Consider the following 17996-nt stretch of genomic DNA (forward strand, 5'->3'; position numbering starts at 1 on the left):
GACTGGTGATATATTAACAGCTCAGGCTCGTGCGCCAGCTGCGCCCGTACCTTGGGAAGTCTGACTTGGCCACGGTAGTCCACGCTCTGGTTACATCCCGCTTAGATTACTGCAACGCTCTCTACGTGGGGTTGCCCTTGAAGACGGCCCGGAAGCTCCAATTGGTCCAACGTGCGGCAGCCATGTTACTAACAGGAGCGGGATGGGACGCAGGGAGCACACAACGCCCTTGTTGTACCAGCTCCACTGGCTGCCGATTTGCTACCGGGCTCAATTCAAGGTGCTGGCGTTGGCCTATAAAGCCCTAAACGGTTCCGGCCCAAGATACCTATCTGATCGCATCTCGGCCTACGAGCCCACAAGAACTTTGAGATCGTCCGGGGAGGCCCTGCTCTCGATCCCGCCTGCCTCACAGGCGCGCCTGGTGGGGACGAGAGACAGGGCCTTCTCGGCTGTGGAACACCCTTCCCATGGACATCAGACTGGCTCCTTCCCTGATGATATTCCGCAGGAAATTAAAGACCTGGCTGTTCAAAAGGGCGTTCAAACAAGAAGTGCAATAATTGGTAATGACGACAGGAATGGAACAACGGAAAATGATACTGGATTGTGGTTCAAACGATGAGACGACGTGAATGGCTGTTTGTATTATTGATATTGTAGATGTTTTTGATATTCATGTTTTTGGTTACTGCTAGATTGATATTTTAGATTGTGTATTGAATTCTGAACCTTGTTTTTCTATGTTGTACACCACTGTGAGTCGCCCCCGGGCTGAGAACAGCGGTATAGAAGCAAAGTAAATAAATAAATAAATAATAAACCTCAACAGAAGCTGATGTGACTTATAGGCCCTCTCCTTGGAAGAGGACAAAGGTGAAGGAGCCATCCGCTTTACACTGTGAAAGTCTTGTGAGAGTAGATGGTCAAATAGCAAGCAATTCAAAACTGTTCACATCTTTATCAGGGTCAGAATAAAAAAGGCTAGACTGCATCTTTTTATACTCCACCAGCAAACTGCAAATACCGCTAATTGTTTTGGAAGTAGTAAGTCAGGATATTATGATATGTTGAAAGTCAACTGGCTGCATAATTCTAGCACACTCCCTGAAGCATTTTGCCACACTTTTGACTCCTGTTTGAAGTAAAGAAATACAATTTTCTTTTCCACATGACAGGATGCCACTGAGGATAAGCCTGCGTCAAAATCTCCTTGCAGAGTCTCTTAATTTCCTACTTTGTTAATGAGTGCCCCATGTTCACCCCTCTGATTCGGTTCCCTGGCTCCCAGAAAAGCCGCTTTCCAACTTGCAACCCTGCATCTTGTGGAACAACTCGGGAATTTAAGAACAAAACAGAAATGTGAATAAAGTGTAAGTCCCTCAAGGCTGCCATCTGGGCTTCTGTTCTGCTCAGGTTGCCAAGAAAGGAGTGGGGTGTTTTCCCCATTCAATCCTGTGAGAAGATGCTTTGTATTCAAAAGCCCTTCTGACTCGCTGCCCTTTGGATCCTTTGGACTTTCAATCACCTTGCAAGAGCCTCCTGCTACTGAATTCTTTTTGTTCGCTCACTCATTAGTGGTACTTTTATGCTCACTCCTATTCGGACCTGGAAGAATAAAATGTAAAGCACTTGTATCCTTTCCCCGCATGAGGTATGCCACTCTGCTAAGGCATTGCCTCAGGTAACCCTTTGCTTGTAGTAGCAGGGATTTTCCCAGGCTATTTTTTTTTTCCTTTTCCAGACTGTGGTTCTCAAAACTCCTCCCTCCAACAGAGAAAGCTGAATCAGGGATTCTGGGACAGGCTGTCTAAAGATTAACGTTTCCAAGCAATGGATTTTTCCTAATCAAAACTCCCTTGGCACATAAGGTTTTCATATGTTTCTGAAACCCCAGAAAACACAAATTCTGGAGAACCCATTATTATATGGGAATATTTTTCACCTTTTTTTCACTTTTGATATGTTGCAGATGCAAGATTCAATCTAGCCCTTCAGTCAAGATGCATCCAGCACCTTGGATAGCTCCTTAGGTTTTGGACCCAAAACCAGAGCACATGCACTACGGCTCCAAGACAGACATTCCTATGTTCAGTCAGGATAAGGGGAAAAAACACAGGAGATGAACACAAAAATGTAATTTCTTTTCATGTCAGAAGTGGCTTGAGAAACTTCTGATGTGAGAGAACTGGCCATCTACAAGAACGTTGCCCAGGGGTGCCCAGATGTTTGATGTTTTTGCCATCCTTGTGGGAGGCTTCTCTTACGTCCCTGCATGAGGAGCTGGAGCTGATAGAAGGAGCTCATCCACGCTCTCCCTGGATTCAAACCTCCAACCTGTCGGTCTTCAGTCCTGCCGGCATAAGTGTTTAACCCATTGCACCACTGGGGGCTCCACAAAAGAAGATAAAAAGGGATGACTGCACTGCCTGAAAACCTGAGTATGGCAGACTGACCAAAGAAGCAGTCTTCTTTTTCATTCAGCACACAAGAACTATGTTACTTCAGTTCCTAACTGCTATAAAGGGAGAAGGTCCTGACAACTGCACAAGGATTGAGGAAAGATCATAAATCTTTACCACCCCTGACTATTTCCAGAATAAACTCAACCAGGAAACTAGGTTCATTGTTTTTTTTCCCCTCCAGGTAAAAGCAATTTGCCCAAATTCAGATCAACCAAAGGGGCAAGAGCCACAGCAGCCCCCACGCCTTCAATATGGTTGACCAGTCATCTAACATGGTCATTTTGTGACATTAAAATTGCCTATCAAAATGCACGTGGAAACAATTTTAGGGGAATATATGACCAGATCCAACATCATTTCTAATTCTTCATAAGCCATAACAGTTAATTGTCCTAATTTTTGAGCAAATTGTGTAGAAAAAGGAATGTGTAGATGAATAAATTTTAGCAGATGTTGCTTGGTGCCTGGTTGCCTGATGAGTGACTGAAATTCTCTCTTCTACACAACCCTTAAAGGTATAGGAGCCTTCCAGTTTTCACTCTGGCAGCCCAGTTCTGAGTGGCAAGATTGATGAGTACCATAGAAAGGGCTTCCTTTATAAATTGTGAAATGTCCAGCTCTAACTTTCCCGTACTGGAATCATTGGAATTTGCTTTCTTGGAATGATATTCAAAGTAACACTTCAAAATACTGAGGATGTTCAAGTCAAGACTCTAAAGCGCTTGTCACCCACCAAGCAGAATGCAGCCTACCAGCCATGTCAGGCCATCAAAGGATTCGGTAAAGCTCTTGATTTTATAGAAACTGAAAAGTGGGAGAGGATGAAAATCTGTCAGTCACTTGGCACTGGAGCCGTGCACATTTTGTGAAGCACAAGTTATGCCAGCCAATGCTAGACAAAAACGGCACATACTAGTATAGCAACAGGAATTTTCTCATTTCTTAACACATGCTCATAACTAAAATAGATCTTGGCCCAAACTTTCAAAAGCAAAGCTCTCAGCCAGTGCACCAACAAATATCAAACTCAATAGCCAGTAAATTCATTTTTTTTCTAAAGCAGCTAATACTTTATACTGCAGTACATAACCAAACCTGTAAGGCATGTCCACTACAGTACTTAACCTTGTCTCTATCTAAATTGTTGATATTCAAAATCAGGAAGAACAAGAATCAGTTACACCGTCATGAAGAATATATGAGACTGAAGTTGGTTTCTTCTTTCCAGTTTCAGTTCCCTATTTGTGTAACTTTTTTTAAAAAAGGTTAAATATTAGGACATACATCTAAACCACAAATCATGGTGACAAGTTTTGTTTTGTGAGGGGCAGTTCCTTTTTTCTTCCTGCTTCAATGTGCATTCTTGGTTTGAGATGACACACTTCACATTGACCTCTTCACCCATATAGTTTTGGGTCTTGACACCATCTTTGGACTCTAGGAATTAATTCAGCCTCTTAAAGAATATGAGTTTACTTTGATGTGGGGAAGTGCTTGAGGATCTACAAGTAAAGTTAGCACAAACCATTTGAAGTGAGGACCACAGGGCTGATGCATTAAATACTAGAAAGTATTCTCATAAACACAAATACAGCATTACAGTGGCTCTGCACCATATTATCTGTTTCCAAATGACTAGCTAAAATTCTGCTTTAACCTACAAGTAGAAAATTGTTTAGTAGACATGTAATCATCATACACTGTTGTCCTACATACTACTATTTTATTTTCTTAAAATACTTATATTCCACCCTGTATCCAAGCATCTCGGGAAACTCACCAACTAGAACAAGTCCAAACTCTACTCCTTGTTACTCCCCAACAAACTGGCAATCATAATCCAACTGCTGTTTCTGATTTATCAGAAGATCAACAAGCTAAGGGCACTTCCAGATTAGGCTTTCCTGAAGGAATATTTACTGGAAGCAAAGAACATCCCTTTGTGTGTGTGTGTGTGTGTGTCAGGAGCCATTTGAGAAATGGCAAGTCGCTTCTGGTGTGATCATTTGTAGCCTTCCTCTTGTTTTCCCATTTCTTCTGTTGTCTTTGAATTAGCTCCTCCCCAAAGCTATTAAAGAACAGAGAAATAGAAGAAATACACAATGTCTTTTGAACAACAGCAATAGGAACTACACATGGTGAAGAACTCCAAGAGACCCAATTTGGACCCAAAGTCCTGCATGGGGAGATACATTATAAAATTTATACAGATAGAACTACATACAACCTTTCTCTCAGCCTCTCCAGGACATCTTTTAGCTGTTCCAGCTCCCACCCTGTGGCCCTTTAGTGGCCAACAAAGCACTGAGGGGAGAGGTTAAAGAAATGGCTACTTATGCCCTCATAGCCAAAAACTCAACCCAGATACATAATCTATCAAGAACTGGATGTCTCTGAAGGTCCCACAAAATGAGGCCTTGGTTCTACATCTGATCCCCCCTCCTCTCCGCTGTTCACTAAATGGCTGAAGGTGGAAGCTGCAGCTACTGGTTGCTGCACAAGGTCAGTCGAAAAATGAGACCAAGAATAGGCCGTAAGTCATAAAAAGCGAACTTCCCTTCCACATGAGTTTCTTATCACTGAACCAGCTCCTACTGGTGGAAGAAGTCAAAACTGAGCACTCAAGTTGTTTGTATTAGCATACTTGCTTACAAATAGTTAGCATAGGATTCTGTCTGACAGCCTTTCAACTGTAGCTCTTCAAGAACAACTCGATATAATCCATCAGATTTGCTTATTTGTGAATTCCAAAATCCTAGGGACCTCATCTTTAAATTGGAAAATGTGATTACAATTGGCCTTCTGTATCCAAGGATTCAGTGCCTATTTGTTTGACCATCCATGGATTGAAAACATTTAAAAGAGATCTTTAAAAGGAGATCTTGATTTTGCTATTTTATATAAGAAATTCCATTTTTCAATGCTATTGTATATCAAGAGAATTCAGCATCCACTGCATCCACCGGGTGGTGTCTTTGTGTGTGTGCCTTTGAACCAAACTCCAGCAAATAGTAAAGACACACTGTATCACTTTCACTTGACAACATGTTGCATTCAAAACATGTCATAATGGAACTACTGTACTGTAAAAGTAAAAGGAAGACTACGAACAGAAAATATAGAAATGCATCCCAATGTACCTCTGAGAGTGAGAGGAAGAAACTTGAAGCATAAGCTTTCATGGACTCCAACCCAAATGCCAACCATAATACTAATATCATTATTGCTACTATTCAGTCTTGATTTTACTGTTCCCACTATTTCAGACATTTTTGCTGCAGTATTCCTTGCCCTTTTGGATCTCTTCACCTTCAGTTCATTCACACATACAAGTCACTACTTGAATAATGAGGAAAAATATATAATGAGTTTCTCTGTGTGAACCAACGGAAGTTATTTGGAGTTAGCTCCTCCTCAGTTCAGCCCAAGCAATGTGAATTTAGAAACTGAATTCTGTCGGTGAAGCCAGTGTATACACCTATTTAAGGTTGGCTGATTCATGCTTGTAAAGTAAGGCAGGGCTCTAATTCAATGGCATGTATAAAGGTTTTGCATGCTGGAGTTACAGTTTTAATTCCTGGCATTACCAAAAAGGATTGTAAAAACTGCTGCCTGGAACCCCAGATAAATCCCTACCATTGGACAAAGTGGATTCAGTGCAAGGAAGCTTTCTATTTTGTCCCCATGTCATTTCACTTTATTCTGGTCCCCTGATAGCTCCAGATTTCTAATGCTCTGTTTCCTATATTAAGTCCAGGAAGTCAATGTTATAGGCATGAAAAGAGCAGCTGGAAACAAGAACTGAGAAAACAGAGAGACAACTATGGTCTGAGTGTGACTGTCCACTTGGCTGAGGAAAACCACTGGATGGATTTGGGTAAGTCTAGCTCTCTCAGAAGAAGGCCAAGGCAAACCTCCTCTGAATAAATCTTGCCAAGAAAACCCCATGACAGGGTTGCCTTAGTATTTCCATTAAGTCAGACACAACAAGAAGGTACCCAATAGCAACACTCAGAGATTTGAATCTCTTGATTGAAATCCTAAGGACCCACTGTGAGTCCATTTGTACAGTCCTGACCTAAATGAGACCACGGTCAATTTCAATATAAGGCAGCTACCTTTGTTCCTATTTCATCCTTCATTTTAATATATCATGTCTCTCGTTCTCTTATTACACTTTAATGTTTAAACAAGATACATGTTGGGTGCCCCTTTTCTGAAATGCCTGGGATTTCAAATTTTCTTTTGGATTTGCATTTGCATAATCTTACAGATAGAACCAAAGTCTAAACATGAAATTCATTTATGTTTCTTATACATCCTTATACACATAACTCAATATAATTTTATACATTATTTAAAGTAATGTTGTACATGAAACACAATATGTGTACATTAAACTAACAATATGCACAGGTAATACTACCTCAGCCACCCATGTTGGTAATTTCTGATTTTGGAGTATTTCAGATTCTGGAATTCTGGATAAAGTTTATTTCCATTTTGTCTAAATTGTTCACTTTTGAAAATGACACCAATTCTTTCTGATCTATCAATCTTTGAATGTTATTGGGCACAGCCCCCTGAAGCCCTCATCATTGACCAAACCCAAACATTTCTGATGACTCAAGGATGACAAGTATCTTCTGTCTTCTACTGCTTTATCAAAAAGCCCTGTTTGGGAACAACTGTAACAACAGTTATTAGACATGGTACCTAAACAGAACTCCCATGCTTAGATATCTCTTCTAACTTTTGATACTTATGGCTGCCCCCTTCATGCACTTATTGTAAGCTTCCAGGGAATACAAATGTGGTTGAAAACATGTTTGGCACAGATGAATTTTGGTCTGGCCCAGAAAAAAAAAACTATTCAACTACTCCTATTTCTTCAACAGCTGAAGTATAGCACAGGGACTGAGATCTAAAGATGAAGAAGTCATTTGGGAAGGCTTTACTTAGTCTTATTTCCACTAAACTAACAACAACTTGGGAAGTGCCCAACGTAAGATCAAATACAAAAGCCAACACAGTGATCTTGTTTGCTGTGTACTGATCTTGTTATGTACAACAACAACAACCATAATAGGTTATATTTATATGTCATGTTTCCTCTAACAAGTTAAGGACACGAAATGTGGCTCTTTCTATTCTACTTTGTCATCACAAGAATCCCATAAGGTAGGTTAGGCTGATGGTGACTAGTGGGTTTCAAGGCTCAGAAGAGACTTTACGCCAGATCTAAGTCCCAGGCTAACACTAACATATAATGCTGCATTGGCTCTCAACCATCTTGTTAATCACTACATAAAACACGCTCAAAAGTGCTATACACAATAAGTTCCCGTATTGTTACTCTAACACACACAGTAACCTCTGTCCTTTCAACCCCAAGGTTACTCCACACCACAACTATTCTGCAAATCAAAACCTTAAATAAATTATGGAAAGGAATACACAGACCAGGGAACTCCCTCCCTTGAGTGAATCTGGAATTTTGCTTTGGTTTCAGGATAAATGAAACGAATGGCCCAAGTCACCCTTCTGCCTTGGAAGATTGCCCAGAGAGCCACATGGCTATTCTTTTAACATTAAGTGTCTGGAGGCACTGTGCCAGTCAAAGTCCACTGTGCAATCCTTTCCAAACAGAGAATTCAGTAGTCTTGGGGCTTAGAAAAGACTTTAGAAGATGAATTAACTATTTAAGCAATGTATTGTCAAAGGTATTATTGAAGCTTTCATGGCAGGAATCACTGGGTTGTTGTAGGTTTTTTCGGGCTATATGGCCATGTTCTAGAGACATTCTCTCCTGACATTTTGCATGCATCTATGGCAAGCATCCTCAGAGGTAGTGAGGTCTTTCATGGCCGGAATTACTAAGTTGTTGTGAGTTTTCCAGGGTGTATAGCTGTGTTCCAGAAGCATTCTGTCCTGATGTTTTGCCTGAATCTATAACAGGCATCCTCAGAGGTTGTGAGGTATTTAAGCAATGTGTGCTTTATGCAACACTGCAAGCAAAAGAAAGAAGTATTTCGATCTGATTGCATCATTTGTGAAACTAGACTGATGAGAAAACTCTAAGTGAATCATAATGGATTTTCAGCCTTTACTTTCCTTCTTTCATCAGCCTTTAATGAAGAGGCCAAAGGTTAGTATATTAGCCGTGCATTCCTATACATGTTTCCTTAAACCTAAGCCCTAATATGTTCCCTGAAACATGCAGGTTGCCCTTATATCCTCCTTGTGCAATGCCCATAACCGGTTGATCACTATGTGTCAGAAAGATGGACTACCACTTCATCACACTAGAGAATGAATCCACTTTAAACCCCATTTCTCACTCTTGCAGAATTCTGGGGTTTGTCGTTTAGGGAGAAGCCTTGAACAGCCTTACTAAATGACAAACCCCAGAATTCTGCAGGAGCCAGAAACCAGATTTAAAGTGGATTATTTCTCTAGTGTGATGAATCAGGGCTCCTTGAACTTTTATTTATTTATTTATTTATTTATTTATTATTTACTTCATTTGTATACCGCCATTCTCAGCCCTAAGGCGACTCATAGTGGTTTACAACAAGCAAAAACAAGGTGAACAATCAAGGCAAAAATTCAATGCGGCATCCACTTGCAACCTGAGAATTTTCTACATGAACCTGGATATATAAAATAATAAAAATTAAACATTTACTGATAACAAACCAACATTTGCAAGCATTGCTAAACAGGATGACTTTCCTCTTTCTGGAGTACTGCTGAAGCATCTTCTGCAGAATCCATTGTAAATACAGCTCAACAAATTCATGTAAATATCTAAAACCACGAGGTGACAGTCAGAAAACTTTCACTATGGCCAAATTTTTCAGGACTCCAATATTGACTTTAGGGGACCCATCTGGAGCCAGGATCCATGGTTTAAGAAGCAATTGACCAAATAAGCCTTTAATGCTGGACCACACCAACAACCACCATGTCAGATTACACAGAGAAGCCTTTGAAATCCACAAGCATGTGGACAATTTCAACAGAAAGGAAGAGACCATGAAAATGAACAAAATCTGGCTACCAGTATTAAAAAACTCTAAAATTACAACAGCAAAACAACAGAGAGGAAACAACCAGGCACATCTTAACACCTCCCAGCAAGAGATTTTCCCAGGCCCAGGCAGGCCTTCAAATGCTAATGAAGGTGATCAGTTGAAACATTCACACCTAGCTCCAGCAGGGAAGAGCTCCTTGCCCCACCCCAGCCATTCCACAGATATATAAACCCATTGTCCTAATTCCAACAGACCTCACTACCTCTGAGGATGCTTGCCATAGATGCAGGCGAAACGTCAGGAGAAATGCCTCTAGAACATGGCTCTTTAGCCCGAAAAAAACCCACAAGAACCTAGTGATTCCAGCCATGAAAGCCTTCGACAATACATTAAGCCTTTAATGTTTCTATGCTTTTGTATGTTTGTATTCCAGACAACATATAATTCACAACATTAAGCTGTTTACTTCCTGGACAGATTGTCCAGGTCCACTTTTGAACACACAGGTTTACACTGCAGAATGGTTCCATTACTGTATTTTATTAATCAATACCCATTTCAGGATTGCTGCAAGCCATTTGCAGAATTGTGTATCTTACTGGAATATATATTTAAAGTAAACAAGCACAAGGGTACACATTATCAGATACAACAGAAGCAAAAAAAAATGGACTGTGCTAGAAAACATACAAGTCATAGATAAGGAACAAAAGGGAGACAGATGCATTTCCAGGAGTGATCTGACAAGGATCTAGTAATCAGCCTCCAGCACTCACTTAGTGGAAGAGACCTGCCATGACTTATGACCTAAGATGCACTTCTAGCCATTAATACATCACTGGCACCTTGTACATTAAACACTGCTGCATAATCTTCCCTATATGAGCAGCTGGCCAGCCAGACCTTGGAAATGTTACCAATTTTGGACGACATCTTCCAAAACTTCTGACTAAGGAATTTGGGGAAATGAATCCAAAGAAGTAGCTTTTCCAAGCTCTGTTGCCAGGAGCTGCAAAGGAAAGTAAAGGTTTTCCATTCCATTCCCCTTTTAGCCAGAGCTAGTGCGGTTGCTCTATTCTGATATTAAAATGCCTAAAAGAGGGTCAGCATGCCTTCCAGTTCCACAGCATCTTTCCTACACGACAACTATATAAGGGCCAAATCAGATCAAGTGAATGATCTTCAGTATACTGAGCTGAGACAGTATATTCTGCATAGAAAATGATGTTTCCTACACAGAAAGTGGACAAAGCATATTATCTGAGGACACAGAAATGCAGGACCACTCTAACAACTACCATGTCAGACTACACAGAGAAGCCACTGAAATCCAGAAGCATGGGGACAATTTCAACAGAAAGGAAGAAATCATGAAAATGAACAATATCTGGCTGCCAGTATTTTAAAAACCCTCTAAAATCAGGACAGTAAATAAAGAACAACTCTCAAAAACAGGGATTTGCAGATAGGAAACAATCAGGGCCAGCTAACACTTCCCAACAAAGGATTCCCCAAGCAGCAGCTAGCCAGGATTTGAAGCTGCAAGACCATTAAATTCTAATCAAGGTAGCCAATTGCAACATTCATACTTGCCTTCAACAGACAAGAGTTCTTTCTCCCGCCCTGGACATTGCACAAATATATAAATCTCACTTGCCTAATTTCCAATATACTTCACAACCTCTGAGGATGCCTGCCATAGATGTGGGTGAAACATCAGGAGAGACTGCTTCTGGAACATGGCCATACAGCCCAGAAAACTTACAGCAACCCAAACTACATATGAACTAGTCCTGAACTTCAAATAAATCTCCACCTGTAGAACCTCTCAGTGTAAAACTATAGTCTTATTATGGGAAGAAAACTGCAAAAATTATTTGTTGATCCTTCTAATAATAAAATTAGCAAAGAATTAGATCCTTCAAGGCTACTTATCTCATAGGACTACTATGACGTGTGGAAGTGCTCCAGACTCCCCAAAATACTACATAGCATGTTATTTACTAGGAGTGTTTCTAAAGTGTCTTCTAAAGGTGTTTTTTCATTCTATTTGTACACAAATGCATTTCAAAATAGAAATCTGGTCAGCAGCAGACGTCTGTACACTGTAAAGTCACAGAACCTCTTAAGTGAATGCAGAAACTGCAAAACTACTCAATTCTATTTCCCCAAAATGTAAGTTTACTTACAAAGAGGTGAGTCCCATGCTGAATTCCAGCCTCCCTAATAAACTACTTTACAATTTTTCCCACAAGAAGCATGCCCAACTTACTTCCAAAAATTATATGTTATAGTATTTATAACCTGCAATTACCTGTAACGTGTTCCCTCCCAAATCAGGAGATTATACCCAGGAGTTACACAACATTTTCAAGTGTTCAAAGTACTGTACAGATATTACCTTATTATCTAGTTTGTAAGGCAGCCCAATGTTATGGCCCAAAAATACGGAAGGGCACAGAATGAATGCGGTTTGACACCACTTTAGCTGCCCTCGCTCAATGCTATGGAATCTTGGGATTCGTAGTTTGGGAAAGCACCAACCCACTTTGGGAGAATGGAATAAAAACGTTGTAAAATTACAACTCCCATATTTCACAGCATTGAGCCATGTCAGTTAATGCGTTGTCTCCAGGCTTTAGAACAGTGGTTAAACCGAGAGTTGCAGAAAATCTTGCCGATCAAAAGGTAGACAGTTCAAACTCAGGCTGGGGTGAGCTCCCATTATCAGCCCAGCTTCTGCTCACCTAGAAGTTTGAAAACAATAATGTGAGTAGATAAATAGCTACCCATTTGGCAGGGAGGTAATAAAAGGCGGACATGCTGGCAATTTGATCAGGATAATGTCTAAAGACAACAAAGCTACTTGCCATGGAAGATGGAACGACAGCACCCCTCCATCACTGGAGTCAAGAACAGTCTCCAGATGCTGGAGATGGAAAAAGTTGGGAAGCCTTTACCTCTGTTTATGTCCTGTCTGTATTTGTTAATTGTATAATGGCATTGAATGTTTCCCATATATGTGTACTGTAATCTGCCCTGAGTCCCCTCAGGGAGATAGGCGGAATATAAATAAAAATATATTATATATTCCTCAGAATAGATGCTCTCTTCATGCCCATCTACTCTGATCCCAAGGAAAAAGGCAGAACTAAATCCATTTTGGGGACAACTTCAGGTTCCCACTTCAACTCAAGGCTGACTCTCCAGCAAGCAAAGAGCCAGGTGGGTGGCAGCAAGTTCAGCCTGTTCTTCATGTCAACAGATTATGCATTCATTCACGGATTCAGCCACCCATTGATTGAAAATAGTCAAGATAATCCAAAAAGCAAACCTTGCCTTTACTGTCAGGGATACTATTTTACCACGCTATTGCACAGAATGGGACTGAAGCATCCAGGGGTTTTAGTATCCAAAGGAGGCTTTGAGCCAAAGCTTAGTGGATACCAAGGGCCCATTGTATTCATATAGATTAGTAGTTTACTTTAGGAAGCAAACAGAGAGCGAAAGGGAGAAACATGTCAAGAGGAAGGCACATCAAGCCAACCCTTGTTGGGACCGTCTTCCATCTGGAAACAAATGTCCTGACTGCAAATGAGCATGCAAATCAAGAATAGGTCTCTATAGCCACCTACAGACTCACTGCCAAGACCCTACACTTGGAAAGCAATCATGCTCGGCCACAAGGGATCTCCTATGACATGAGTAATTTAGAGGAGTAGTGACTACTGAAGTGCATACAGAATTGATGCCACTGCAAAAATAAGACTCACTGCCATCAGATGGAGAAACCAAACATTGCTTGAAAACATTTTAAGTGAGCAAGGATAGAAGAATTATCTTAGAAGGGAAAAAAGTCAATGTATACACAATAACTCATAACAATATTGCACTCTGATATCCGACTACAGCAGCAGTGTGTTACATCGACACTTTTCTCTTATACGTAACTGAATTTGAGGCCCAGTATGAAGAAGAATGCAGAGAATCAAACCAGACTGGTCTTTATCTCTCTACCGATAATAAGTCTAGAAAGGAATGCGCTTACACATTGCATGATCTCAATGTGAGGTTTTGATCCTAGAAACTAGAGGCTTTTTTTAAAAAAAAACCTATAAACCATTGTGCTGTAAGTTTAACTAGCGAGCATGAACCCTTGTCCAGGAAGTTTGTGGATCATAAACTAGGAAACCTGACTTAATTCCAGCAATGAATTTGCCTCTTTCTTCGTTGAATCACCTGGATACTACCAGTTTTCTTCTAGACAGTTAATCGTACCGGCTTGTTCCTCCAAAACAAGATGCAGTCCATTCAAAGCTGCAATTCTGTGCCCACTTTGTTGTTCTTCCAATTTATCGTGACTCTACGGAGAAACTATCTATTCTGTACTTTTCTTGGTGAGGGAGGAGGGTATTAGAATTATAGAATTGGAAGAGACCTCGTGTGCCATCCAGTCCAACCCCCTGCCAAGAAGCGGGAAAATCACATTCAGAGCACTCCCGACAGATTGCCATCCAGCCTCTGTTTAAAAGCCTCCAAAAAAGGAGCCTCTGCCAAAAAAAGTTCCACTGCCTTCCTCGGAGGCTAATAGAGTGCAGCTTATGCAAAGTGACCCAGTGGGTTTCCATGGCGGAATGAGATCCCTAAGTCTTGATTCAAATGTCAAACCTCAACATCACACTCACTCTCCCTACACTCACCTGCCTGACTATAAATCCCAATTAAATCAGAATTTGGCCATAAAATATTAAGAAATCTCTTAATTTCTGCTGAGGAAAGCAGAAATGGGGCGTTCTGAGTGCAACAGGCCAACCCAGTCAATCTTCACTATGAATGTTAAAATCACATTCTATGTTTATTGTGTTTTGACCTTTGTTTCATGTATATCAATAAGTGTATATATGCTTTAATTGTTGCATTTCAACTATCTTTTAATATGTGCTTTCACAAGGTGTATTTACTATGCTGTGCCCCTCCTTGAGCCAAAAGGACTGACGAATAATAAATAAAGGTAAAGGTTTCCCCTTGACATTAAACCTAGTCGTGTCCGACTCTGCGGGGTGGTGCTCATCTCCATTTCTAAGCCAAAGAGCCATCAGGGAGTGCTCATCTCATTTCTAAGCCAAAGAGCCAGCGTTGTCCATAGACACCTCCAAGGTCATGTGGCCAGCATAACTACATGGAGTACCATTACCTTCCCACAGAAGCGGTACTTATTGATCTACTGACATTTGCATCTACTGACTGCTAGATTGGCTGGAGCTGGGGCCAACAGCTGGAGCTTACCCCGCTTCCTGGATTCAAACTGCCGATCTTTCAGTGGGGCTAACAGCAGGAGCTCACCCCGCTCCCTGGATTCAAACCGCTGACCTTTTGGTCATCAAGTTCAGCAACTCAGCAGTTTAACCAGCTGTGCCACTGGGGGCTCCTGAATAATAAACATTATTATTATTGTATTGTCGAAGGCTTTCATGGCCGGGATCACTGGGTTGTTGTAGGTTTTTTCGGGCTATATGGCCATGGTCTAGAGGCAGATAGATATCTACATAAAAAGATAGATATCTACATAAAAACCCCAACCATCACCCAAGTCAAAAAAGAAGCACCATTAAAGCCTTGGAAGACCATGCAAAAAGAATCTGCGAACCCCACCTCCTCCAAGATGAACTGAACCACCTCAACTGGGCTCTCCAGGCCAATGGATACTCCACCTCAGACATCAGAAGAGCTGCAAGACCAAGAACAAGCCACGAGAGTAAAGACAAAGATCCACCCAGAGGAAAAATGTTCTTGCCATACATCAAGGGAACCACTGACCGCATAGGGAAGCTGATGAGGAAACTCAACATACAAACTATCTACAGACCCACCAAGAAAATCCAACAAATGCTACGTTCAGCAAAGGACAAGAGGGATCCTCTAGTTTCAGCAGGAGTCTACCGTATACCATGCAGCTGTGGACAAGTCTACACAGGGACCACCAAATGCAGCGCCCAAACACGAATCAACAGACAAGAATCCTTTGTCCCACCCTGGTCATTCCACAGATATATAAACCCTTTTTCCTAGTTCCAACAGACCTCACTACCTCTGAGGATGCTTGCCATAGATGCAGGCGAAATGTAAGGAGAGAATGCCTCTAGACCATGGCCATATAGCCTGAAAAAACCTACAACAACCCTATTATTATTATTATTATTATTATTATTATTATTATTATGAATAATTATGGATTTTCACTCAAATAAAATAACTTACGCCTGATGACTTTACTAAATTTAAGTTGTATAACATTTTAATTCAACGGTACAGTGTCACAGCTTTCTATACACACTTTGGGTGCATCTACACTGCGGAAGTGATGCAGTTTGAGGTTACTTTAACTGCCAAGCTCAATGCTTTGGAATCCTAAAATTGGGCACATGGGAGAAGCCCCCCACAGGATGGTAAAAGATCTGGGCGTCCCCTGGGCAACATCCTTGCAGATGGCCAATTCTCTCACACCAGAAGTAACTTGCAGTTTCTCAATTATTTATGTTTTTAAATGTTTTATGGTGTTTTTGGTCATTGAATCATTGCCATTGTAAACCACCCTTAGTCACCTGAGGGCAGAGAAGGGTGGTATACAAATATAGTAAATAATAAATAAATAAATAAGTTGCTCCTGACACACACAAAAATTCCTAAGATTGGCAGTTTGGCAGAGAAGCTAAAGACTTTGCAAAACGACAACTCCCATGACCTCATGGAAGTTGAAATGGTGTCAAAACGCATTCATTCTACAGAGAAGATGCACTTTTTGTCCCATTTACCAACTTTAAAGCCTCCCCCTGAAATAAAATATTGTATCTTCAACTTTAAAAAAAATGTTTATAGTGCCTCACTCCTGAGGTCTGGCGGAAGCCTAGAGAATCCTGACAGATTTAGGAGTCTCCACACTCCTCTTTGATCTTGGAAGAAAGCACCGAAGTTCCAATGAGAATTTATGAATCATTTCCCGTAGACCTGGCGCTAGGCAGGCCCTGCTTGGGAAGCCAAGCCCAGAAAGCCCATTTCCTCCAAGAAAGCATTGCCCTGAAGACAAAGGAACCAACAGATAAAGAGAGAAAGTGAATTACAACTTGCCCTGAGGTCAGGGACAGACTTGGCACAAGGTGCATCTAATCTACACTAGAATGGGTGCAGATCGAGACCATTTTATCTGCCAAGGCTATGGAGACATGGGAGATGTAGTTTGGAGAGGCACCAGCACCTTGTGGAACTACAACTCCCAGGGATGCCATAGCATAAAGTGGTGTCAACGTGCAGTGTAGATCAGGCATGGGCAAACTTGGGCTCTCCAGGTGTTTTGGACTTCAACTCCCATGATTCCTAACAGCCTACCGGCTGTTAGGAATCATGGGAGTTGAAGTCCAAAACACCTGGAGAGCCCAAGTTTGCCCATGGCTGGTGTAGATGCTCAACTTTTCCCTGATCCCAACTTTTTCAGCCCTGGGGCTCATCTCCATTGCTAAGCCAAAGAGCCGGCGTTGTCCGTAGACGCCTCCAAGGTCATGTGGCCGGCATGACTGCCTGGCGCGCGGTTTTATATAATCTATATCCAATATAAGCTCAGATATAGATATCCACTTCGCCTTTAGGCTCAATATTGCAACAGGGAAGGAATCCTCCCAAGTCAGGACCCTCCAGGCTCACCAGAAGAAGATCCGAGAGCATAAGCCGGCCTGGCGGAGCGGGTTTTCCTTCTGCCCGCGGGAATAGGGCGCCTCCATGAGCCCAGGAGGAAGAGGGCTCTCCCCGCCAAGGACACGCTGCGATCGGGGTGGTGTGAGCCGGGAGAAAGGAAGCGGAGCCTCGCCGGGAAGCAAGGGCTGCCACTGGCTGCAGGGAGGAGCCAGGCAAGCAGGCAGGGAGGGAGGGAGGGCGCTTCCGGGAAAGCTGACACCGGCAGGGACAGCCGTCGCCGCTAGGGGGAGCCCCGGAGACAGGCAGGTAGAGATAAAAGAAGCACGCTGCCTGCATCTCTACACTGAAGAGTGGATACACTGTGTCTCCACTATAATGCCTTCTGCTCAATGCCATTGAATCATTGGGGATGAGAAGGTTAAAGGTCTTGTCAGACTGCAACCTTCCACAGCATCATAATAATAACAGTTGTTGGAGCATGTAAAGAAATCAGTTAGTGTGTGTGTCAACTGTAAAATAAGATGTACAAGCTGATTGGGGAAACTAGCTGAGTCTGGGACTTTTGGTTACTGTTACATTTTTCAGGCATGAGCTATACAGGCGCTTGGAGAGAAGCACAAAGTGACAGATTGGAGTGTGCTTTTGCTTCATGAGCTGCTAGAAGGTGTTTCTCCACATGGGCAAAGAAAGACCATTATAAGTAAAGGTAAAATATAGTGGGTTGTTGTACGTTTTTTTTGGGCTATATGGCCATGTTCTAGAGGCATTTTCTCCTGACGTTGCGCCTGCATCTATGGCAAGCATCCTC

General features: G+C 41.8%; 1 protein-coding gene across 1 annotated transcript in view; it reads right to left on the minus strand.

Annotated features, from left to right (window-relative positions):
- ABCC4 (ATP binding cassette subfamily C member 4 (PEL blood group)) overlaps window positions 1-17384 on the minus strand; it is a 159753-nt gene extending 142369 nt beyond the window's left edge. The window contains exon 1 of the mRNA XM_060769490.2: window positions 17198-17384. Coding sequence (XP_060625473.2) covers window positions 17198-17274 — 77 coding nt within the window. The 5' untranslated portion in view covers window positions 17275-17384. The remainder of the gene's footprint in view (window positions 1-17197) is intronic.
- Window positions 17385-17996: the final 612 nt, after the last annotated feature.

Source organism: Anolis sagrei, chromosome 3, assembly GCF_037176765.1.
Source record: "Anolis sagrei isolate rAnoSag1 chromosome 3, rAnoSag1.mat, whole genome shotgun sequence".
NCBI lineage: Eukaryota > Metazoa > Chordata > Lepidosauria > Squamata > Dactyloidae > Anolis > Anolis sagrei.